Genomic DNA, 21,407 nt, shown 5'->3' on the forward strand with positions numbered 1-21,407 from the left:
CCTTCCTTCCTTCCTTCCTTCCTTCCTTCCTTCCTTCCTTCCTTCCTTCCTTCCTTCCTTCCTTCCTTCTTTCCTTCTTCCTCTCCTCTCCATCCTCCTTCCTCCTCCTTCCTTCCTCTTCCTTCCTCTCCTCCTCCCTCCCCCTCCCTCCTTCCTTCCTCCCTCCCTCCCTCCCTCCTCCCTCCCTCCCTTCCTTCCTTCCTTCCTTCCTTCCCTCCCTCCTCCTCCCCCCTCCCTCCCTCCTTCCTTCCTTCCTTCCTTCCTTCCTTCCTTCCTTCCTTCCTTCCTTCCTTCCTTCCTTCCTTCCTCCTTCCTCCCTCCCTCCCTTCCTCTCTCCCTCCCTTCCTCTCTCCCTCCCTTCCTCCCTCCCTCCCTCCCTCCCTCCCTTCCTTCCTTCCTTCCTCCTCTCCCCCCTCCTCCCTCCTCCCTCCCTCCTTCCTTCCTTCCTTCCTTCCTTCCTTCCTTCCTTCCTTCCTTCCTTCCTTCCTTCCTTCCTTCCTTCCTTCCTTCCTTCCTTCCTTCCTTCCTTCTTCCTCCCTCTCCCTCCCTCCCTCTCTCTCCCTCCCTTCCTTCCTTCCTTCTCTCTCCCTCCCTCCCTCCCTTCCTTCCTTCCTTCCTTCCTTCCTTCCTTCCTTCCTTCCTTCCTTCCTTCCTTCCTTCCTTCCTTCCTTCCTTCCTTCCTCCCTCTCTCCCTCCCTCCCTTTTTCCTCTCTCTCCTCTCTCTCTATCTTTCCCTGCTTCCCTCCTCCCCTTCTCTCCCTTTCACCCTTCCTTCCTTTCTTGAAGAGGAAGCTGAGGCCCAAAGAGGTTAGGTGACTTACTCAAGGTCACACGGATACTAAGCATCAGAGGAGCAATCTGGACCCAGGTCTTTTGATCCAGAGTCAGCGTCCTTTCCACTGTTCCATGATGCCTGGGTGTCACAAACATTTGCTGATTTTACAGGCACAGAAAGATGTGGCCTCTGAGTGTTGTCTTTAGAGGTCTGAGTTTTTGGTTTTGTTTCTGTTTTTTTTTTTTAATGATGATTTCTTTTTCTTGGGTGGGTACTAACAAGAGGGCGCCAGGGGAAGACAAGTGTCATCAAAAGCCCCAGTTCTGTTCAGTCCTACATTTGTTGAATTATAAGAGGAAGGGTTGTGTGGGTATGTGTGGGTTTCTTTTTTTTTTAATAAAATCACAAAAGGAAGGGGAGTAGATGGTGGGAGTGGATTCTGAGGGTTTTCTTAGGAAGGAACCCAGCATATTCCTGATTATTCAAGAGCTCACAATTATCACACCGGGTATGAATGTGAGTGTGCATGTGTGTGCGTGCGTGCATGCTTGTGCGTGTGGCGTTTGGTGTTTTCTCAAAGTGTCTTCACCTCCATTTTGACACCTCACCCTCCCAGCAGGCCTTTTCAGGAGGGTAGGCCCCAAGAAGTGGTGGAAAGATGCTTGATTTGGAATCAGAAGAGCTATTTCAAATCCCAACTCTCCATGTAACCCTGAACAAGTCCTTTAAAACTTCCTTTGCCCAAATTTCTTCACTGGCAAAAGGAGGAATTTGGAATTACTGGCCTCAAAGGACTTCTAAAGCTCTGAGTCCATGCATTCCTAGTCTCTGTGTTTTTTCCCACCACCATCGAGTTTGTGGGTTATCAAGACAGTTTCTTGGACTCTCTTCTTTTGAGCTGGTCACTGGACAAGGTGGAAATCTTTTCAATCTTTGTCCTCGTACAGCTCCAGTGTGTGGATTTCATAGGGCAGAGGTTAGGGCTGGTTTCAGGACTTGGAGACCAAGGGGCGATTGCAGCCGATGACTGTGAACCGTTCAGAATCAGCTGCGTGGTCTAAGAAGTGTCCAGGGGGCCGTGGGGCTGCATCCATCATTTCGAGTTATGATGTTGCCATTTAGAGGAGCCTAGATTTGCATGAAAGCTCCTCTTGAGTACTGTGTAAGAGGTGGCATAGCGTGGTGCAGAAAGAGTCAGCTTTGGTCAGGAAGACCTGGATTCAGGTTCTGCTTCCTACAGGCACTGGATGTATGACCCTAGGCAAGTCACTTAACTTCTCAGCCCCCCAGGTAACACTTATAATCCAAGTTGCAAAGAAGGGGGCTAACCTATCCCAATGAAATTATGAGAGCGAGAGACACGGAGACAGAAACATAGCCGGGAGACAGGGAGGAAGGAGGAGATGAGGAGGGGTTTCTTGGTGTGGGTAGGAGCAAGAGGGACAAATTGTTAGTGGGGTATCCTTTAGGGGGTTGAAATGATGGTTTAAAAAAATAATGAATTTGCCAAAAAAAAATTGCCCGTACCTTTGCTGTTTCTTTTTTTTAATATATATCTTCTCTTCTTCCCCCAACAGCAGTAGCAGAAGCAGTACGCCTGCAAAGAGTCAGCCCCCCCAGAATCATCTGTCCCACCATCCCTCAGCTTCCCCCTTCCCCCTGTCTCTCCCCAGCCACAGCCCCCTCCACAGCTTCACGCCCACCCTCCAGCCCCCCGCTCACTCTCATCACCCCAATATGTTTGCCCCGCCCACGGCTTTGCCTCCTCCTCCTCCATTGACATCAGGGACTCTGCAGGTTCCTGGACACCCAGGAGGGAGCACTTACTCAGGTAGGGGCCAGATGTGGCCGGTGCCACCCTGAAACCGCATGGATGGTCAGAGAGATAGCTGCTTCAGCCTGAGTGCGTTGGGATGGGTTGGGAAGGCAGATTCATTTATAGCGCGTTCGTAGCCCAATTACATCTGGGTTTGCTCGTCAGTCAACCAGCATCTAAGTAGAAGGAAGGAACGTATTTAAGCGCTAAGGATACACAGACATACATGAAATGGTTTTTTCCCTCGTGGGGCTTATAGTCCACTGTTCATCTGCAAGTTGACTCATTGTATCCAGTTTTGTGGCAGGATTTTTTTTTCCCTTCCCATCTAATGATTTTGGGGTGTCAGTCACCTTCCTCTTTGATTGAGAACCAACGGCATTGTCCCAGTAATACCGATTTAAAGTAAGGGAAGGAGAAGGACTAAAATAGCACCTACTGTGTGCCAGGCACTGTGCATAATATTAATTATTCTTAATAACAATTATTAAATATTAATGTTATAAATGTTTACAAGTGTTATAAATATAGATAACATTCCTGTGAGGTAGGTAGGTGCTGTTATTATCCCTGTTTTTTATAGCCAAGGAAACTGAGTCAGAGAGGTTAGACATTTGGTCCCTAAAAAAGAGTCAACAGGATTGGCTCCATCAGTCGCTCGACTGACCAGTCAGCAGACCTTGTTAAGCTCCGACTCCGGTAGGCACTGGGCGTACAGACACGGCCTCTGCCTTTAGAGAGGTTGCCGTCCCAAGGTCCGGGAACAAGGCCTCCCTCAATCTCTCCCTTATCCTCTTTTCCAGAGCAAGACCTCCTACGTCAGGAATTGAACACGCGCTTTTTGGCCTCACAGAGTGCTGACCGCGGGGCGTCCCTTGGCCCTCCGCCCTACCTGAGGACCGAGTTTCACCAACACCAACACCAGCACCAACACACGCACCAACACACGCACCAGCACACCTTCACGCCCTTCCCACACGCCATCCCACCCACGGCCATCATGCCGACGCCAGCACCGCCCATGGTGCGTACCCCAGGCAGAAATGTGAGGATAAGTAGAGCGCAACTCTGTTCTCTGTTCTACTCTCCACTTTGTCCTGGGGCCGGGGGGGGGGGGGGGGTGGTGGTGGTTCTGAATGGGTAGGAGTGCGATTATGGGGGATCCATTTGGGAAGCTTAGGAGTAGTGTCCCCAGCTATGAGGGAGCCCACCTTTATACTTACACTGCCTAAGAGTAGCTACGGTTGCATTTCTTCAAAGGAGGGATGAGGAAGAAGGAGTCCCATCAGGCCAGCTCCTGGTTCCCATCAGGACCTACCTGTTTACCTCATTCCCCTTCTTACTCTGAGGACGGGTATTAGAGTAAAGAAAGTGGGTAAGACTGGAGGGGAGCTAATTAAGTATTCACACCAGCCAGAGCAAGAGAAGGCAAGGATTGCTTCACAGTAAGGAAGAGAGCCTTCAGTTCTATGTCAAGGGCTTGCACAAAGCAAGCCATCTCATCTTCTGCAAGTGGCCAAGGCTGGCGTGGTCTTTGCTCACGTTGACATCAGGGAATGGGATGAAAAGCCCAGAGCTACACACTGCACATCTTTAAATCCAGCCAGTGAGAAACCCACCTGTATCTGCTTATACTGGAATGAACATATTTGCTTTCCTTTTCTTTTTTACTGTGTAATTACAGTGAGGAATGTCACAGACAATCAGTGGGGCAGGGATATCCCTAAATTCAGCGACAAAGGGGTTTCAAACAAATTTACTCTTTTGTGGTTTATCCAAGCCTTTTTTCTTTCTTTTCTTTGCAAAATTGAATTAGATTTTAAAAAGAAAGAAAGAAAGAAAAAGATCAAGTTTCACAGGTGTTTCTTCGCAGGTCTTAGAAATGGGAAGAAGAAAATTCCCACCTTGCCACGTTATGAGAAAACACTGTCGGGTTAATCAGGTTTATTTACTTTAACAATCCTGTCCGTCCTCCTCTAGGTAGAATGAAATTCTCATCAGGTGTCCTTTCAGGGGCTTCTGCGACTGGGAAGCCATTTTCAGCAATCTTCCACATCGTTGGGACTTAGTGGCAGTTCCGAGATGATAATACCGTTTAGAGGGAATGACAGAATGAATCCTTGTGGGTGGCTGCTCAGGAGAGAGCACAAAGCCTTGCCAGAATTGCTGGGTTTTAGCATAACTTGGGCCAGGAGCAATGGAATCCCTAGCTCTTCAATGGAGGAGAATGCCAGAAGGGTGGGGCCACCAAGCAGAATTCCCTCTGATGTCTCAAAAAAACAGAAACAAAAACCAAAACCCTCCATTCTCTGTGGTGTAGAGATCTGATCTGTTCTTACTCTAAATAGATGGGTCCAGGGGGCAGGAAATCACTAGACGGATTCAAACCTGCCTCTGCCTGTACCTCCTCAGCTGTCAAATGGGATGAGAAAACCAAGGCAAACACTGTTAAGTGACTTGCCTGACACTGACGCCAGTCAAGTCAACAAGCATTTATTAAGTGCAGGGGTATACTGGAGCCAGCTCGTGCCACTCATCAAAGCCGGTTGTTAAATGTTCAGCATAAATACTTTCACCTTGGAAATCATCAAACTCTGTGAATTAGGGCTTCATTTATTGTTTTGTTTATCGCCTACCCTTAAGAAAGCAATGGAGGAAATGATAATGCACATTAAATTGTAAAAGGTGTCACAAGCAGAGACTTTTTTTTATTTTGAGAGCTGGTTGTTAAACATTTACCAGCACGCCCTTGTTTACACACCTACTCTGTGCCGGTCACTATACTAATTTCTGGAGATATAAAGGGAAAAAAAAAACTGTCTCTACTGTCAAGGAGTTCCCAGTCTCATGGGGGTAGACAACTCGAGTTATCAGAAAGGTTCAATGTCAGGTGGATGACTGAATTGTTTCTTATTTAATGATTGATCAATGGTTGCTTTAATGATTAATAGAGAAGATAGGCATCTAGACCAGTGACCAGATAGGTGAAGAAGCTGTGGACACCAATGTTGAAACACAAAATAACTCGTTTTTGCTTTGATCCCTTTACAGTTTGACAAATATCCTACAAAAGTTGACCCATTCTACCGCCACAGTGTGAGTTCACCTTCCCGTGTCCATGTTGAATGTCCATACGTGTTCCCCTTGTTAGGACGGAAGCCATCCTGTCCCCACGTGGTCAAGAGTGCATGCTCTCCGACCAGTCCTTTGCAGGAATGCATTCACAGCTGTTCCTGCTCTTGGGTTGCTTTTTTTTTTCTGGTGCTTTGTTTGGGGGGAGAGGATGCAGTATCAGCTCTGAATCAAAGATCATGGGAGGGGCTGCTGCTTTCGAGCAGGGCCAGGCTGACTCCAAAGGTCAGCCTGGAAGGGGCAAGCTTTTGTCCACCCTGTGAAAAGTGGGGCAGATCTTTGATGAATCATGATTTCAGAAAGATCAGAAATCACCAAATTGGATTTACAGGAAATCGGGAATTGTGTTTACCCCAGGCCCTTCAGGTGTTAGATAGGAACCATTTCTGCTGAATACAAAGTCCTCCGGTGTATCCAAGGTTTAATAACTCTTTTCCGGAAGTCATTTCTCATCTCTTTTTGGCTGAATGCGGAAGACTCTTGCATGCAGCCACCATAGGAAGTGGTTAGTTGTAATTGGATGTCAGGGCATTGTTTAGAGAAGGGAAATACAAAGAATGTTATTGTTGGCTGAAACAAAGGGGCCTTTATGAGTGAATGACACCGGAGAGAAAGTGGAATTTGTTCTGGGTTCGGGCATATGGTCTGAGACCGGAGTTGACAGCTGCCTGAGTTACACCGTGGCTGACCTCCGAAGGCCAGGGCTGAGTTGGGGATGAGGAACGTGAGCAGCAGATCGTGATGTTTTGATTAGGGGATGGATACTGCATCATCTTATCTGAAAAGTGTTCAAGTTGCTTGTCTCTTTAGCCTTTCTTTTGCTTTGAAATGGGACTTCCCTCACCCCCATCCCAACAGCTCCATGCTCTGTGTGTATGGTTTACTGTTTTTAAATATTTTTATTTTTGCTCTTAGTATCTCTTACTGTATTAATAGATGCGTCAGTTACTAAGTAGGGTAGCCAAGTGTATTAATTAATTCAGGGATGCTTATCTAGGCTGACAGTAGATGAGATGTGGGAGGTAGAGGAAATAAATCTTTAAAAAAAATGGTAAACACGGACATTTGGAAATGACCTTAGGTCAGTCTCTCAAGAATTAGAACTAATAATAATATCTAGCATTTTTATAACACTAGGCTTTGCTAAGCACTTTATAAATATCTTTATCCTCACAACAACTCTGGGGTATAGATACTATTATAATCCCTATTTTACAGATGAGATAAATGAGACAAACAGGTTAAGTGACTTGCCCAAGGCAAGGGGGGCGGGGTCACACGGCTAGTTATGTTCTATTATTATCTCTCTCTTATAGATGAGGAAATTGAGGCAAACAGGTTAAATTATTTGCCCAAGATGGGGGAGTCATGTGGCTAGTAAGTGTCTGAGGCTAGATTAGAACTCCAGTCTTAGCACTCTTTCCACTGGACCACCAGCTGCCTTTAGAAAATCCTTTTTAAAATTTAGTGGTCAAGACCCCCAGATTGAGCTTGACCTTCAGTGTTTTATGATGATAAGATAAAAAGCATACCTTAATAAGAGAGGACCACAAAGTTAACCTTCTTCTGTTTCCTGGTCCTTAAAATGAATAAAGGTATTTGACCGAATAACTTCTAAGGCCCTCCCAGCTGCAAATCTGCCATCCCCGTGGCCTGGATAATAAGAGAACCCGTGGAGAAAAAATGGTCATCAATAAACATTTATTAAGGGCCTGTTATTAGAGTGAGGGTAATAATGTTCCAGGCCCTGTTTGAGGGGTAGAAGGGAAGAAACAATCCTTCTGTTCACAAGTAGGAGATGAAACACGTGCATATGTTCCTCTGTGTGTGTGTGTGTGTGTGTGTGTGTGTGTGTGTGTGTGTGTATAATGTAAAGAAAATAAATGTAAATGAGGTAGTTAGGGAGGGATGCTAGTGTAATGGCATTGAGGGTGATATGATAGAGTGGATGGGACATTCTCTGTGTAATTAAGAAGACCTGGATTCATATCCCACCTCCAGTATTTTCTAACTGTGACCTTGGGCAAGTCACAGCTTCTGGACCTCACTTGCAAAATGAGGGGGTTCAGTTCACTGATCTCCTTCCACCTCTGTATTTACGATTTGACGTTGCTTCATGTCTCTTTGGCCTCAGTTTCCTCGTCTGTAAAATGAGGAGTTTGGATTCCATACCTCTAAGGCCCCTTCCAACCCCAAGTCTATAACCACAATGATAGCTGGTGATAGGGGACTTAGAAGCAGGGAGGGAGCCCCTATACCCCCCCACCCCTTCATTTCTTATGGGATTCTGGATTCCTGTCCTTGAAGCTAATGAAAACAAAAATGATGCTCCTTGGCGATTTGCTTGTCTGACATCTTTTAGGTGTCCATAGAGAAGGAACTTTATTGGTAGAACTTTGGAAGCAGAGGGGTGGGGAGTGTAGAGGGGTGCCTGGAATAAGGCAGGATAATTAGCTGTATTCTGGGGGGAGCCGTAACAGAATAGTGTAGATGAAAAACTTGTTGAAAACATCTTTTTAAAAATAAATAAGGTCTATAAATGCAGCCATTTAAGAAGAAATGCTCCTGTTTTAGGGTGACATGCATTTAATTGTCTTGCTTCTTACAATGTACAGTGGGAAAGTTATTTCATATTATAAACTCTTTATGGGCTAACTCAACACAGTGCTTCAATTTCCTTCCTGCTTTGGGGGATTAGGGCATTAGGAGGGGAATTAGATGCAATACACTCGAGCTTCTAAAACACCATTTTCGACTTAAAAGTTGTTTTAAATGAGGGCACTTGGTTCCCAATCACTGTTTAAGTGGATTTACTTCCATATCAATTAGGATGCAAAGTTTGCTGCTTCATTGAAGAGAGCAAGACAGAATGAAATAAGAAAAAGGAAAGGAGAAGGAAAGGGCCCTGAAAGTAGGGGAAAAATAATGGAAAGCTGACATCTTTCGATAATTGCCTGGAAGCAGTCAACATATGGAAATGAATTATTAATATAAGGCCTCCATTATCATGTATTTTTTACAGGTTATATAACACAAGGCAGGAGGGAGGAGAGAGTCAAGTCTAACTGGGCCTTTGACCAAGTAGCTGCAACTAAAGCATTAAATTCTCCCAAAATATTTGCCTCGAAGCGCTTTCCTTCTGAAGTAAATCATCATTGTCATCCCTCACATTGGTATTAGACTGACTAGTTTATAGAACTCTTCCAAGGACAATGTCATCAATTTTGCATCTGATTTGTTAAGTTATCCCTTAGGTTAGTTATCCTTGCTTTGTGATTGAGTTGACTGAGTCTGAGTGAGCCAGCAGGCTTTTAAAAAACGCTTTCTGTGGAGATGGAAAGACAAAAAGATGGCACCTGCCCTCAGGGAGCTTCCAGTCAAGTGGGGGGGAAACAATGTATAAATAACTAGGTACATAGAAGATATATACAGAGTAGGTGAAATTCATCTGAAATTTGCAGCTGGAGGGACCAGAGAAGACTGAATGTAGAAGATGGGTTTGAAGGAAGCCAAGGAAACTGAGTTTCTTTCACATTTTTTTGCTCTGGAAATTCAGGGAAAAAAAAATCATTTTTAAATTTAATTAAAATTTTAAATTAACTTTTTAAAAAAATAAATATCATTTAATTAAAAATTAAATGTCATTTTTAATGGTACCTGTTGAGATTAGTGAGCTGTGACAAAGCGGAGGAATGGGGGCTAGGAAGATGGAGTGTCTTATTGGGGAAGCTTCAAGCAGGCCAACATAATCGGATCCCACGGCGCTTAGAGGGGAAAAGATCTAAGAAAATGACAAAGGCAGGAAGTAGCCAGGTTATGGAGAGCTTTGTAGATGCCAAATAGAGGAAGTTAAGTGACTTGGCCAAAACCTCCCAGCTAATCGGTGGCAGCTGGGATTAGGTCCCAGTTCTCCTGACTCTCCATTGTGTCCTTCCTCTGGGCCCCTTGGGTACTGCATTTGCCCTTTTGGGTGCCATCTGAGTTAGCCATTCATTAAAGAAATTTGCCTCAGGACTACATAAATGGTCTTTTTTCCTCTTATCCTTGGACAGTTAGACCAATAACATTTCTTTCGTACCCTTGGACGATTAGTAGAACTGATCCAATGTGGTGTGAAAGCATCTTGGTATAGTGGAAATCAGTCATCCAAGAAACAAGCATTTATTAAGCATCTACTGTGTACCAGGCACCTTTTTTTTTAAGTTCTAGGGATACAAAAGGAGAAGCAAAGAAAACCTGCCCTCACAGAGCTTACATTCTAAGTGGGAATGCAACACACTCTCTCTCTCTCTCTCTCTCTCTCTCTCTCTCTCTCTCTCTCTCTCTCTCTCTCTCTCTTTCTTCCTCTCTCCCTCTCCCCCCCCCAAACAGTTAAAAAGAAACTAGTTCTAGTTAGGGAGGGTACTAGAGGCAAGGGGGATCATGGAAAGGTTTCATGGAGAGAAGGTGGTGCTCGGAGACCCCAGACCTGGGTTCCAGTCTTGGCTTTGTGGCTCAGCTCTTGTGATTTTGGGCAAATCACTTACCGTTTCTTCTTCTATAAAAGGAAGGGCTTTGACTAGATGGCCTTTCAGTGGGCCTCCAGTCCCTAAACCCAGCAAAGACAACCTTTGCATGCTGACCCAGATGTGTAGTTGATGTCTGAAATGCTTTTAAAACAAAAGCAGCGTTTAAAAATCAGGTTTATTTCAGGCCCATAATTTGTAGAGGCTTACCTCACTTCTCCTACTGGCTTCTGTCTTGTTGGAGAATGGGTAGACTTCATTAAAAAACAAAAAACAAAAAAACTATAGTAAATGTGTTTCTTCCAGAAATATTTATCATCATCTTGGGAAATTAAATTGTCCTCAGTGTCAGACAGTCCACCAGAATAAGCTAATGAAGCAAGAATTGTGAATATTTTCTCATTTCCTAGAGAAACTATTAAAAAATCTAAAGTACTAATTGAGTTTTAATGGTATAAAATCCTGGAACTCATAAAGACTTGCTTCTTTCTTGCTTTTTTTTTTTTAATTAACTTGTAATTTCTGGGCATCTTATTTGGCTCAGAACCCTCTCCCACCCCACCCCCCACCCCCCACCCCTTTTGATATGCATTAACATCTCTAACCATTTAGGACTTCTATCCAATTTAACAATTAATAATTAGAAAAGCTCCCTTCGTAATGATGGTCTCATCCGGGACATCATTTCTTAGCTGATTAATTCTGAACTACTTTTCACTTGTTAAAGTTGAACATTCACGGCACATCTGTGTGCTCGTTCCAAGGGTTCCTTTGACTAATGGCACTGAACAGAGTTCACTAAGTTTGCTTTGCTAATGTCTAAGTCATTCTCTGTGTGGGAAGAGGGTTCAAGGATATCCGCTGGCTTTGGCAAACCTGTTCAAATCTTTCTCTTTTTTTTCCCTTTGTCTTTGGCCTGTAGTTGTTTCATTCATATCCTCCTGCTGTCTCGGGCATCCCCCCAATGATCCCACCTACTGGTCCCTTTGGGTCCCTGCAAGGAGCATTTCAGCCTAAGGTAAGAAACCAATTTATGAGTGTGCACACAACGGGTCAGTATTAAGGTCTGGAAACAGGCTGGTATTTGACCCTTCTGAAAGCTAGGGCCCTTGGGGCTCAGATACAAAGATTGTGTTCATATCTAGCCAGCAAAAACCTTAACCTGTAACATTTCATGACTGCCCGATTTCTTTTGGGGCAGGATGCAATAGTGTCTGAAATATACCTTCCATAAATATCATGGCGGCTTCACTTCTTATGAAAGTCCGTCTGAAAGATACCGGTCAATCCAAACATCAACAGCATTTATTAAGTTTCTACCATGTGCCAGGTACTTGGAATTTAAAAAAAAAAAGCAGATCTTGCCCTCAAGGACCTTAAATTCTATCAATTAATTAATGAACAAATATCCCTGCTATGAAATAATCCTTGCCCTTATTAAGCGTGCTAATCTCTGCCTGCCCTTGAGAAGTTTACATTCTAATAGAGGGGACAAATTATTCACACGGAGGCCTATGTAGGAGACATACAAGGTAGATATAAGTTAATTTGGAGAGAGGAGGAATGGTCCTTGCAAATGACTATTGGTGGAATTTTCTTTTACTGGGTAGCCCTTGTCCTGCTAAATAGAGAAGATGCCCCAGCCCAGACCCATTTTGCCCTGCGCTTCATCTGCCCCCTTTGTTTCTGCTGCATTTCCAAGCATGGAAATGTGCCAGCTGCTCTCTGACACCTTGGCAGTAAGCGAGTCTTTGCTGCCCTGTCCCTGAGTATCTCCATTCAGGAGCTGACTCTAGGTGGAAGAATGAGTGTGGAGGGCCAATGTAGCTTTTCCTTGAACGTCATTCCTTCCCTTCAAATGGTTGTTTCTATGAAAGAGTAGAAAATAAAGTCACCCTCTCACCCTAGTAGCCAGCCGTTGTAAATGGAAAGTTGACCCTGCCATTCACTCATTATCAGATTATGAAAGAGTGAATTTTGTTTGGGTTTTTCTTGTCTTTGTACTTTCGTCTTCCTCCCCTTATTCCATGATAGATGGGGAATCTCATGGATCCTGGGATCATAAAATCAGAGCTTGGAAGAAACCTGAGAGGTCATCAAGTCTAACCCCCTTTTACAGATGAGAAAACTGAGGCAGACAAAGATGAAATGACTTGCCCAGGACCGTACAGAAAGGGTCTGAGACAGGATTCATACCCAGGTCCAGGTCCAGGGGCCTGTCTCTTCCAGGCTGCCAGTCAGTTTGGTTACAGATTCTCTCGGAGGCTATCACCATATTCCATAACTTTTTTGCAGTATTTTAATGCATGTCAGTCATTTACTACCTGGGTGACCTTGGGCCAGTCACCCTCTCTGTTCCACTGTTTCCTCATCAGTAAATCTAATCTAGTGACCACCGACATCCCTTTCAGCTCTAGATCCAGAACCCATGAGATTTCTAAAAAAGAATATTGTCCTAAAATTTTGAAGCATGCAAAGAAATGAAAGGGACGGCTATTGAGATGCACTCTGTTTGCAAAGTAACATTTTTCCCAGAAGAAGAGTACTTTTCCAAGATCAGAGTTTTGCCGGCCGGGTTGATTAGGTCGTTGTGGTTCACCTAACTGACCATGTCACGTATCTCATCTCCAAAGCCCTCTCTTTGACACCGCCCCCTCCGGCTTCCCCAACCCTTCAGGCACCCCTCTCGGGAGCAGCCTAACCCTCACATGGATGTCCCTAAAACCGAGTACTAGGTCATTTAATAAATTAGTCCTTTCTCCTCTTTTCCCTCACTTACAATTATCCAATCGCACTGAAAACTACATCTGTGCAAGGAAGTGTCTCTCCTGGTGTTGAAATAGGTCCTTCTAGGCCTTCTTCCTGATTGAATATGTAGATTGCAGTTCATTAGTGGAGTTCTTCATATGTATGCTAATCAGGCTGTTAACAACTCTAGCTTAATTGTTAGTTGCGCTGCAGCTGATTTCTTTTATTTTTTTTAATCCCCTCCTCCCTCTCCAGCACTCCCCCTCTCTCTCCCTCCCTTGTAGGAAGGTTCAGTGCCCAGACTTAAGGGCTCCTTTTTCCAGACCAGTTCATTTCTTTGTATGGAGACAAAGACACAGAACATTCTGTTTGAAAGACATACCTAGCGTTAGATCCAGACATCCTAATTCTTAAAAACGTTAGACTTGGAGTCAAAAAGACCTGAATCTGAATCCAGCCATAGATATGAGCTGAGAGACCCTGGGCAAGTCATTAACCTCTTTCAGCCTCAGTTTGATGATAGTAATTGGGGATGAAGGGATGACGACATGATAATAATTGCACCAACCCTACAGGGTTGTCATAAGTATCAAGGAAGAGAACTTTTGAAAAATACTTTACCAACCTTTAAGTATTTTATAAATGCTGTTATTATTATATCCTGATCATTTTATTCATAGGCATAATATTACTTATTCCTTCAGTTCTTCCCTCCTCCCACTGCCCTCCCCATCCGTGGCACTGTTACAAAGGAAATCCTGCTGTGTGTGGGGGTGGGGTGAGGTGGAGAGTGTGTGCTCTTCAGAAGGGCAATACAGAGATGACAGGGATTATTAAGAGCTACTTACGAGCAATGGCGGGAATGGAAATGATTTACTCAGGAAGTCGAATTACTTTTAAATCATTTATATACTATTTAATGATCGAGCTGGGAGGTCCCCAAACCCAGTTTTCTTGTCTCATTTCCACCATTGCTAATGAGTGATTCCCGTGTGTGTGTGTGTGAATCCTGACTGTTGTATGCCAGTTAAAATTCAGAACGTTAGCTCTCTAAATGTCTCTAAAACACTCTGAGGTTCTCTGATGGGAGACACCTGATATCGTAAATTGTTCTGATGCTCATTTAAGCATTTCTTGGACTTGTTTTGGTGATGAAGCAAAAAAAGAAAGAAAGAAGCCCGTACATTAAGGAAAAGAATACTGTCTAGAAATTAGCTAAGAAAAAACAATTTCTGCTTTAGCTTATGAAAATTGTCAGCTCTTCACTTTGGTGTCAAATGACTGAAGAGTCCTAGATTCAAATCCTGCTTCGGACACTTAATACTTACGTGACCTTGGGCATGTATTTCACCTCTCTTAATTTCGTCATCTGTAAAATGGCGAGATTGGACCTAAGGTCTATCTTGCCTCTCTAACTCTGTGATCCTAGGGTTCTGTGATTCACATTTCATTAAATTGGGTCACATCATTCTGCTAACAAATTTGGTTTCATGCTAGCCTCCAAGAAGGCAGTCTCTGGTGAATTTCCGTGAAATAAAGCAAACGTGGAAGGCTTCTCAAAGATTAATTAATAAAAAACTAACTTAATAGGTAATTATATAAGCACACCTTAAAATGAATTAAAAAAGTATACTGCCAACTAAGACAAACTAAGATAAAGGAAATCATCTATTTTATTCTGCATAGAAAGCCATCGGTTACAAAGCGAAGAGAATGTGGTGCCTCCTATTATCTTGTCTAATTCACTGCTTTTGTGATATTTGTAGACGTCCAACCCTATTGATGTTGCTGCTCGACCCGGGACGGTCCCTCACACCCTCCTACAAAAAGACCCAAGGGTAGGTTCAAAGACACCTGCATGTGCTCAAAGAAAAATGTCCTTTTTATCATCCATTTTGGTCCCTGAAAGAAAATGTCTGTTACAGTAATAGCCACCTGGGTCACTTTTACTGCAGGTAGGAAGTACAATGAGAAATTGTTTCTCCTGAGAGAAAAGGGGCTTCCTTTGAGAGGTCTGAACCTAGGAAATAGGACTTCTCATCTGGTTAGATTCCTTCCTCCTTAGCAACTCCTTGGGTGACTTTGCTCTAATCTCTTGCCTATTTTTTGTCATCCTCTTCTGTTTCCTGCCTTTCAAAAGAAATCCTCATAAGATGCCATAAACGGAGAATCAGTATCAACTGTTAGAAAGAATGGTGGGTTTGGAAGCAAATTTGGAGGTCAGGTTTCAAATTTGGGTTCAAGTTTCACCCAGCTGTTACTATCTGGGTGAGCAGAAGTGAGTCCCTTCACTTGTGGACCCCAGTTTTTTCATTTGGGGTTGGTCTTTCAGCTCTAAAGCTATAACCCTAAATATGACAGTTTTTTTGTTCTTTCTTTGTTTGTGTGTTTTTAATAACCACTGGCCTCACTGAACATTGCGATATATCCAGCTTTCCCCAGAAATCTAAAGGCCTTTCTACGAGGCTGATAGAAAATCTAATCTAATCTAATTCTAAGATAGATAATAATCTAATAATCTAATTCGAAGATAGAAAAAAGGACTGTTCCCCTCACCCCTTCCCCAGGGGAAAATATGTAACAATATGATGGATGTATTTGTAATTTCTTGGCTACTTGGAGGGCTTTTGTGTTAATGTGATTGTTGTATGTACACAAATGATTACTTTTTTAAAATGTTGTCCTTTTCCCCCTGAATGACGTTTTTCTGTCTAACAGACAAAAGGAAGTTAGTGACTGAGGACCAGAGGTTGGGGTCAGAAATGACTCAAATTTGTTAGTATCTCTATTATCTATTGTGTTTTAGTTTGTGTCTTCAGATTTTCCAGTGTTGTACAGCCAGGTTGAATTTAGCCAGGTATTCCAGTGAGGAGCTTGGGCTCAGTAGCCTCAGAGTTCCCTTGTAGTTCTGAATGTTGGCTCCTTAGTGATGGTCTTGAAGAGTTCTCTTGGCAGCAGCCCCATCCCACTGCCTGCCTCTCTTGTCTGCCCCCCCCATTGTGCTAGGTAGACTGAGGTACCTGATTCCCCCGCTGAGACCCTGTGTCTCCTTTGAGCCCAGGAAGCCTTTGGTGTGGTTTGCAAAGGGGTTTTATATCCTGTGGAAGAAGCCCTTTGCCCTAAATGAGGCAAACTCCTGTTGATTTTGAAGCGAGTAATCCCATTCGGGGGCAAGTTGTGGTTTGACGAGACTTGCTTCATAGCTAGCTTGTGTTTGTATACCAGGGCTCATGGCTCATGAGGTGGGGGGGGCAGGGGGAAGCCAGGCACTTAGTTCTCCTGATACTGTGAAAATGGGCTAATTATTCTCCAAAAGGGCTTCATTTAAAAGTAAAATTCTAACATTTTAATTTCCTCTCCTAATGAAGCAATACAAATTTGTTAATTAGAGCAATTGTTTGAGTGACAGGCATGTAACCAAATTGTCATTTTCTCTTCACAGTTGACAGATCCGTTCAGGCCAATGTTAAGGGTAAGGCATCTTCTAGAAATGCTTTTCCTCTGCTTCCATTCTGATCCCAGTGGGTTAAGAAACACAAATCCATTATAAAGAAAGTGGTCTGTCAATGCAGCTGGCTGAGAGGGATAGATTCCTCTGTTTGTATAATTTTAAAATACCCCAGCATCTTCTTTGCTGTTGTTGTAAGTACTGTTTCTTTAAAAAATGTAAGTTAGGATTAGCACCAGGCAAAATCTTATGGAGTGAGTGGACTTGTGCCTACCTACTACCTACCTACTTCTCTGTGGAGGTGCCCAGTGGTAAGCCCCAAAGGACAAGAATTCCTTCTTCCCCAGGGCCATAAAGTCTCTTTTGCCATCTATAAAGCAAAGAGAGTTGGACTGGTACAAAGCCCCTTTTATCACCTGTGAAAACAAGATGGCGGTACCAGGGCCATCACTCACTTAGGGACCAGTTCTAACATTCTCTGGCTTTTAGCCTAACCTTCCTTGGGGGGAGGGTACCACTGTCCTCAGTCTCCTCTTGATTTTCCTAGGACTGATCTCTTTCAAAGATTTCCATTTTTCTTTTATGTTCCCGAGTTCCTTCTGCAATGTTCTTCCAGGCATAGTCATGCTCTTGTTAGCCCCCTGGACGAGAGTCTAGGAAAAGAACAGAAGGGGGAAGAATTCATGGAATTTATTTAGCTGTTTGCTGGTAGCCCAGGTGAAAAGGTTGGGATAGTGATTCCATTGATAAAGGGAACTTCCAGTGATAAAGCTCCCTCTACTTTCTCCACTACTTAGATTCTTGGAGTTCCTTTAGAAGTGATGAGACTTACCCAGGATCACACAGCCAGAATGTGCTAGAGAAAGTAGGATTTGAGCCCAGATCTTCTTGGCTCCAAAGCCACCCCTCTGTCCAGTGCACCATGCTGCCTGTGACAGGGGAAAACAGCTTTAAAACAAAACTGTTGGCTGAAGATTTAATTTAACTTTGATATAGGAAAATGGAAATTGATCTGTATGCAAAGCCTGGTTTTAGTTGCTGACTCCAATTAATCAACAAATATTTACTCAGCCCTTCATTTGAACCAGGCAAAGTTGTCCCTGCCTAATATTGCTTTTAAGTATGTTGCTTTGTTATCACCACTGGTGACCAGAATTCATTGAATTGTTGCTTTAGACCTGTGTCTCTTCTCCTTGGGCACCATTTTCTTGCTCTGTACAATGAAGGAGTAGAACTAGATGGTCACTGAGGTCTCCTCCAGCTCGAGACCTGTGATGCCATATTCCTAGGATGCTCAGTTCTGTAGAAACATTGAGGGGCACAGGTTTAATATGGGAATATTAAATATGTTTATATTGTCAAACTTGATTATCCGAAGGAATTCCTCAAACTTTTTTAGTTAGAAGGCACCTTAGGGGATAATCATACAGTCTAGTCCCCTCAATTTATAAAGAGAAAAAAAATAGGACCCAGGTTCTTGACTTACTCAAGCTTCCATAGCCCCTGGCCAGCCGAACCCATGGGTGTGCAAACTTTCACATGAGGTGTGCTTCCTTCTCTTCCCAGCCCATTCTTGTTGCATGTGATAAGATGGACAAATTGATTGGGGCGATGGAGGAGGAGAGGAGAATATTCAGTCTTTCCCAGGGGTCGTGATGTCAATATCAGTTTGTTCTCTTTGTGGGGAGATACTGGGGACTTCAATTAAGAATAAGAAACTAAAAATATGAAGAGGGCCTGGATTTCAGGACCCAATTCCAACAATACTGCCCACCCACCCACCCCCCCATTGAAACCAGAAGCTTTGTTCCTTAGAAAAGATGGAACCAGACTCCCACATGTTGGCAGCATTTCACATGGCCCGTGCTGTATATGGGATATGTTAAAGGGGATTCACTAATGGAGTGTGTCCCTGGCCTCAAGTGCCCTGTCATCTAGCTGGGGAAGCAGAGCATTCACATGTGAAATGATAAGTACGTTTACTGAATAGCCTATTAGCACGTGAGCTAGATTCCGAGAAACAGGAGGGAAAGATAGATGTTAATACTCAAAGGGGTGCTTTCCAGACAATGAGAGCGGGGTGATCAGAGGAAAGAAAGGGAATCTTCCATGGATCACATAAAATGTGCACAAAAGACAGGGTAGTCAGTCAACGAGCATTTATTAGGCACCTGCTGTGTGCCGGACACTGTGCTAAGCTCTGGACGTACAAAGAAAGACAGTAAGTATGGTCTCTCCTCTCATGGAGCTCACAGTCCAAAGGGGGAGATGACATGTAAACAGCTAGGTACAAACAAGCTGTATCAAGGATAAATGGAAGAGTAATCAACCTAGGGAAGGCACCAAGATTAAGGGGGAAACACATGGGAAAATTGAGTTTTGTTATCAATATGGTGGCTGTCTTTTTACTTCCTTGATAGAAAAAAAAAAGGGGGGGAGGTGTGGAATTTGCTTTAGGCTTTGATTGTTCTGGCTTTGCCTCGGGTCACAGACACTACTGTATTACATATGGAGGCTGATGGGAATTAGTAGCATAGCAACATTGGGCTAAGTGGAAATCCTTCCTCTGCCAGTGACTGCTTATGCCAGTTGGCACCAGAAAAGAAAGAAAGAAAAAATACAAAGCAGGGTCCGGGCTTTTCTTTTCCTGAGGAGCTGGGGAGGTCCTCATCAAGCGTAATTTTTTTGAGCAGCGGCCAGCTTTTTTTCAGGTTCATCGGGGGAATGAATGGAGTCAATTCTGTGATCCTCTTATGGTGGGTTTTGTTGTTGGGTTGGGTTTTTTTTTTTGGTGGTTTTTTTTTTTTCCAGAGCCGCTGATGTAGAGTGCTCTTGAAGTACAAAGTGGCCTTGTTGCTTACTGGAGGATGGGGGAAGCTTATAACTGATAACTCTGCCCCTGACAGCTTCAGGGTGGTGGAAGTTGACTTTCTTTGAAACTTCTCTGTTGTGTTCAGTATTCTTCCTCTTTTCTCGTTTCTTATTCTTCCAGAAACCAGGGAAATGGTGTGCAATGCACGTTCACATTGCTTGGCAGATTTACCACCATCAACAGAAAGTCAAGGTCAGTTTCATCCCTAAATCCATGATCTTGTGATCAAGTGGTACCATGTTGGATTGGGGTGGGAGGGAGGCTTAATAGGCTCAAAGTGGACCCTTTTTCCTCTGTGGTGATGACCATGCCCTTACAGAATGCTCATTAGTTTTTCAAGGTTCATGCGTGGCTTTCACAAAAAACCACTGGTGTTGGCACCCATTTCATAGATCAGGTGACTGAGTCGTACAGCTGGCAAGTGGCTAAAAGTCCATTCAGGGCTCTCAAAATGCTGCACTGAGAAGTATCTTACTGCCTCTGAAAAGCTTATAAAAACTGCTCAGTGACCAGCAACCACCAGGAAAATTACAAAACAAAGAGAAAAATCCCCTGTTGGTTTTCCTCCCCTCGTCATTCTTCTGTCCAAGTTTGATCTCAAAGTATTTAACTATGGATTGAGCCCTCAGAGCAAAGATGCTGAAAAGCCTGTTGCAGAGGACAAGAAGAAAATTTATAATAAGTAGGCTCGGATATTTGGTGTTGAGGGAGAGCTGTGATTGAAATTTCCAGGGACGTGCCGGACTGTTCTATTATTTGTCTTCCTGCCAAAGGCACTTAACAGCCATATGTCTGTTAGATGCAAGGTGGGCTCCCTGATAGAGGAGAAGGTGAAAGGGAGTGCCCCTTGAGGAATACCGTTCTATGCTCCAGCTTATTAAAGAGAATGAAAACTTCCTAGGCAGAATGGAAGAAATAATCCATTAGGGGCCCCTCAGAAATAAAAGGATTTATGAAGGCAAAAGGAGACGGGAACAGGGGTGTTTAAAGAGGCTGGCAAATGGAAGCCATTGCAGAGAAAGAGGGTGAGAAGAAGATGCCAATCACTGCAGTAGTTCAAGGATGAAGATCTTCTACCCACTCTGGGCAGGTAGCATGGGACTTTCTAGGGGAGAAACAAGGAGGCACCATAGTGCACAGAGTGCCAGGCCTGGAGTCAGGAAGACTCATCTTCCTGAGTTCAAATCTAGCCTCAGACATTTACTAGCTGTGTGACCCTGGGCAAGTCACTCTACCCTGTTTGCCTCAGTTTCTTCATGTGTAAAACAGGAATGATAATAACACCTTCATCCCAGGGTTGTTGTGAGGATCAAATGAGATATAATTTTAAAGTGCTTAGCACAGTGCCTGGCACATAACTGTATTTAAATGTTAGCTGGTATTATTGTTATCAAATGAGATAATATTTAAAAATCAAGCCTGGCACATAGCAGGCACTTAAGAAATGCTTGTTTCTTTTCTTCCTTCTTAAAAGAGTCGTCTAGAGCGTACAGACATTCTGTGGTTTGCCCTGAAAATTGTCAGAATAGGGCCCGAATCCCGATCTAGAGGGTTATGTAAGACATGATGGAGTGCTTGTCTAGACGTCCACTATCTGTTTCTGGCAGTTCATCCAGGGATGGACAGTATGTCTAGGAGAGACAATAGAAAAGATTTCTAGTGACTTTTAAGTCCTGGACAAAAACCTGAAGGACTTAAGGGAAAGATATGCTTTACCTCTTCTAATTGATGGTTAGCACTTTGGAAGAGAGAGTACCACGCCAGAGGTGGACAGAAGGAAACCAATGCTTAGGTGGTTTCTAGAAAAGGCATTTGGTATTACGGATTATTCACCACCAATTGACAATAATTAGTTACTTTTAAATAATGTTTTCAGGTGTACACGTGATATCCTTAAAACTTTGAGGATGGTATTACAAGCATTATTATTTCCAGTTCATAGATGAGAAAACTGAGATTCAGCAGTTGTGACTCAGGGATGTGGCTGGGGCATGTCATGAGTTAGGACCCAGTTTCAGTTCTATGCCCAGTGTTCTCTGCATTATCGTAAGCTGCTTTGGGTGACGATAAGAGGAGAAAGAAGTAATGATGCTGAAGGAGTAGATAGAGAC

The 21,407-nt window shown here is 43.6% G+C and overlaps 1 protein-coding gene across 1 annotated transcript in view; it reads left to right on the forward strand.

Annotated features, from left to right (window-relative positions):
• Positions 1-21,407, forward strand: part of AUTS2 (activator of transcription and developmental regulator AUTS2) — a 1,261,165-nt gene that overhangs the window by 1,219,177 nt on the left and 20,581 nt on the right. The window contains 7 exon segments of the mRNA XM_021006938.2: positions 2,353-2,606; positions 3,395-3,615; positions 5,643-5,687; positions 11,151-11,246; positions 14,743-14,814; positions 16,419-16,448; positions 19,417-19,488. Of these exon segments, the coding sequence (XP_020862597.1) occupies positions 2,353-2,606; positions 3,395-3,615; positions 5,643-5,687; positions 11,151-11,246; positions 14,743-14,814; positions 16,419-16,448; positions 19,417-19,488 (790 nt within the window).

The sequence above is a fragment of the Phascolarctos cinereus genome, unplaced genomic scaffold (assembly GCF_003287225.1).
Source record: "Phascolarctos cinereus isolate Bilbo 61053 unplaced genomic scaffold, phaCin_HiC Scaffold_5;HRSCAF=322, whole genome shotgun sequence".
Taxonomy (NCBI): Eukaryota; Metazoa; Chordata; class Mammalia; order Diprotodontia; family Phascolarctidae; genus Phascolarctos; species Phascolarctos cinereus.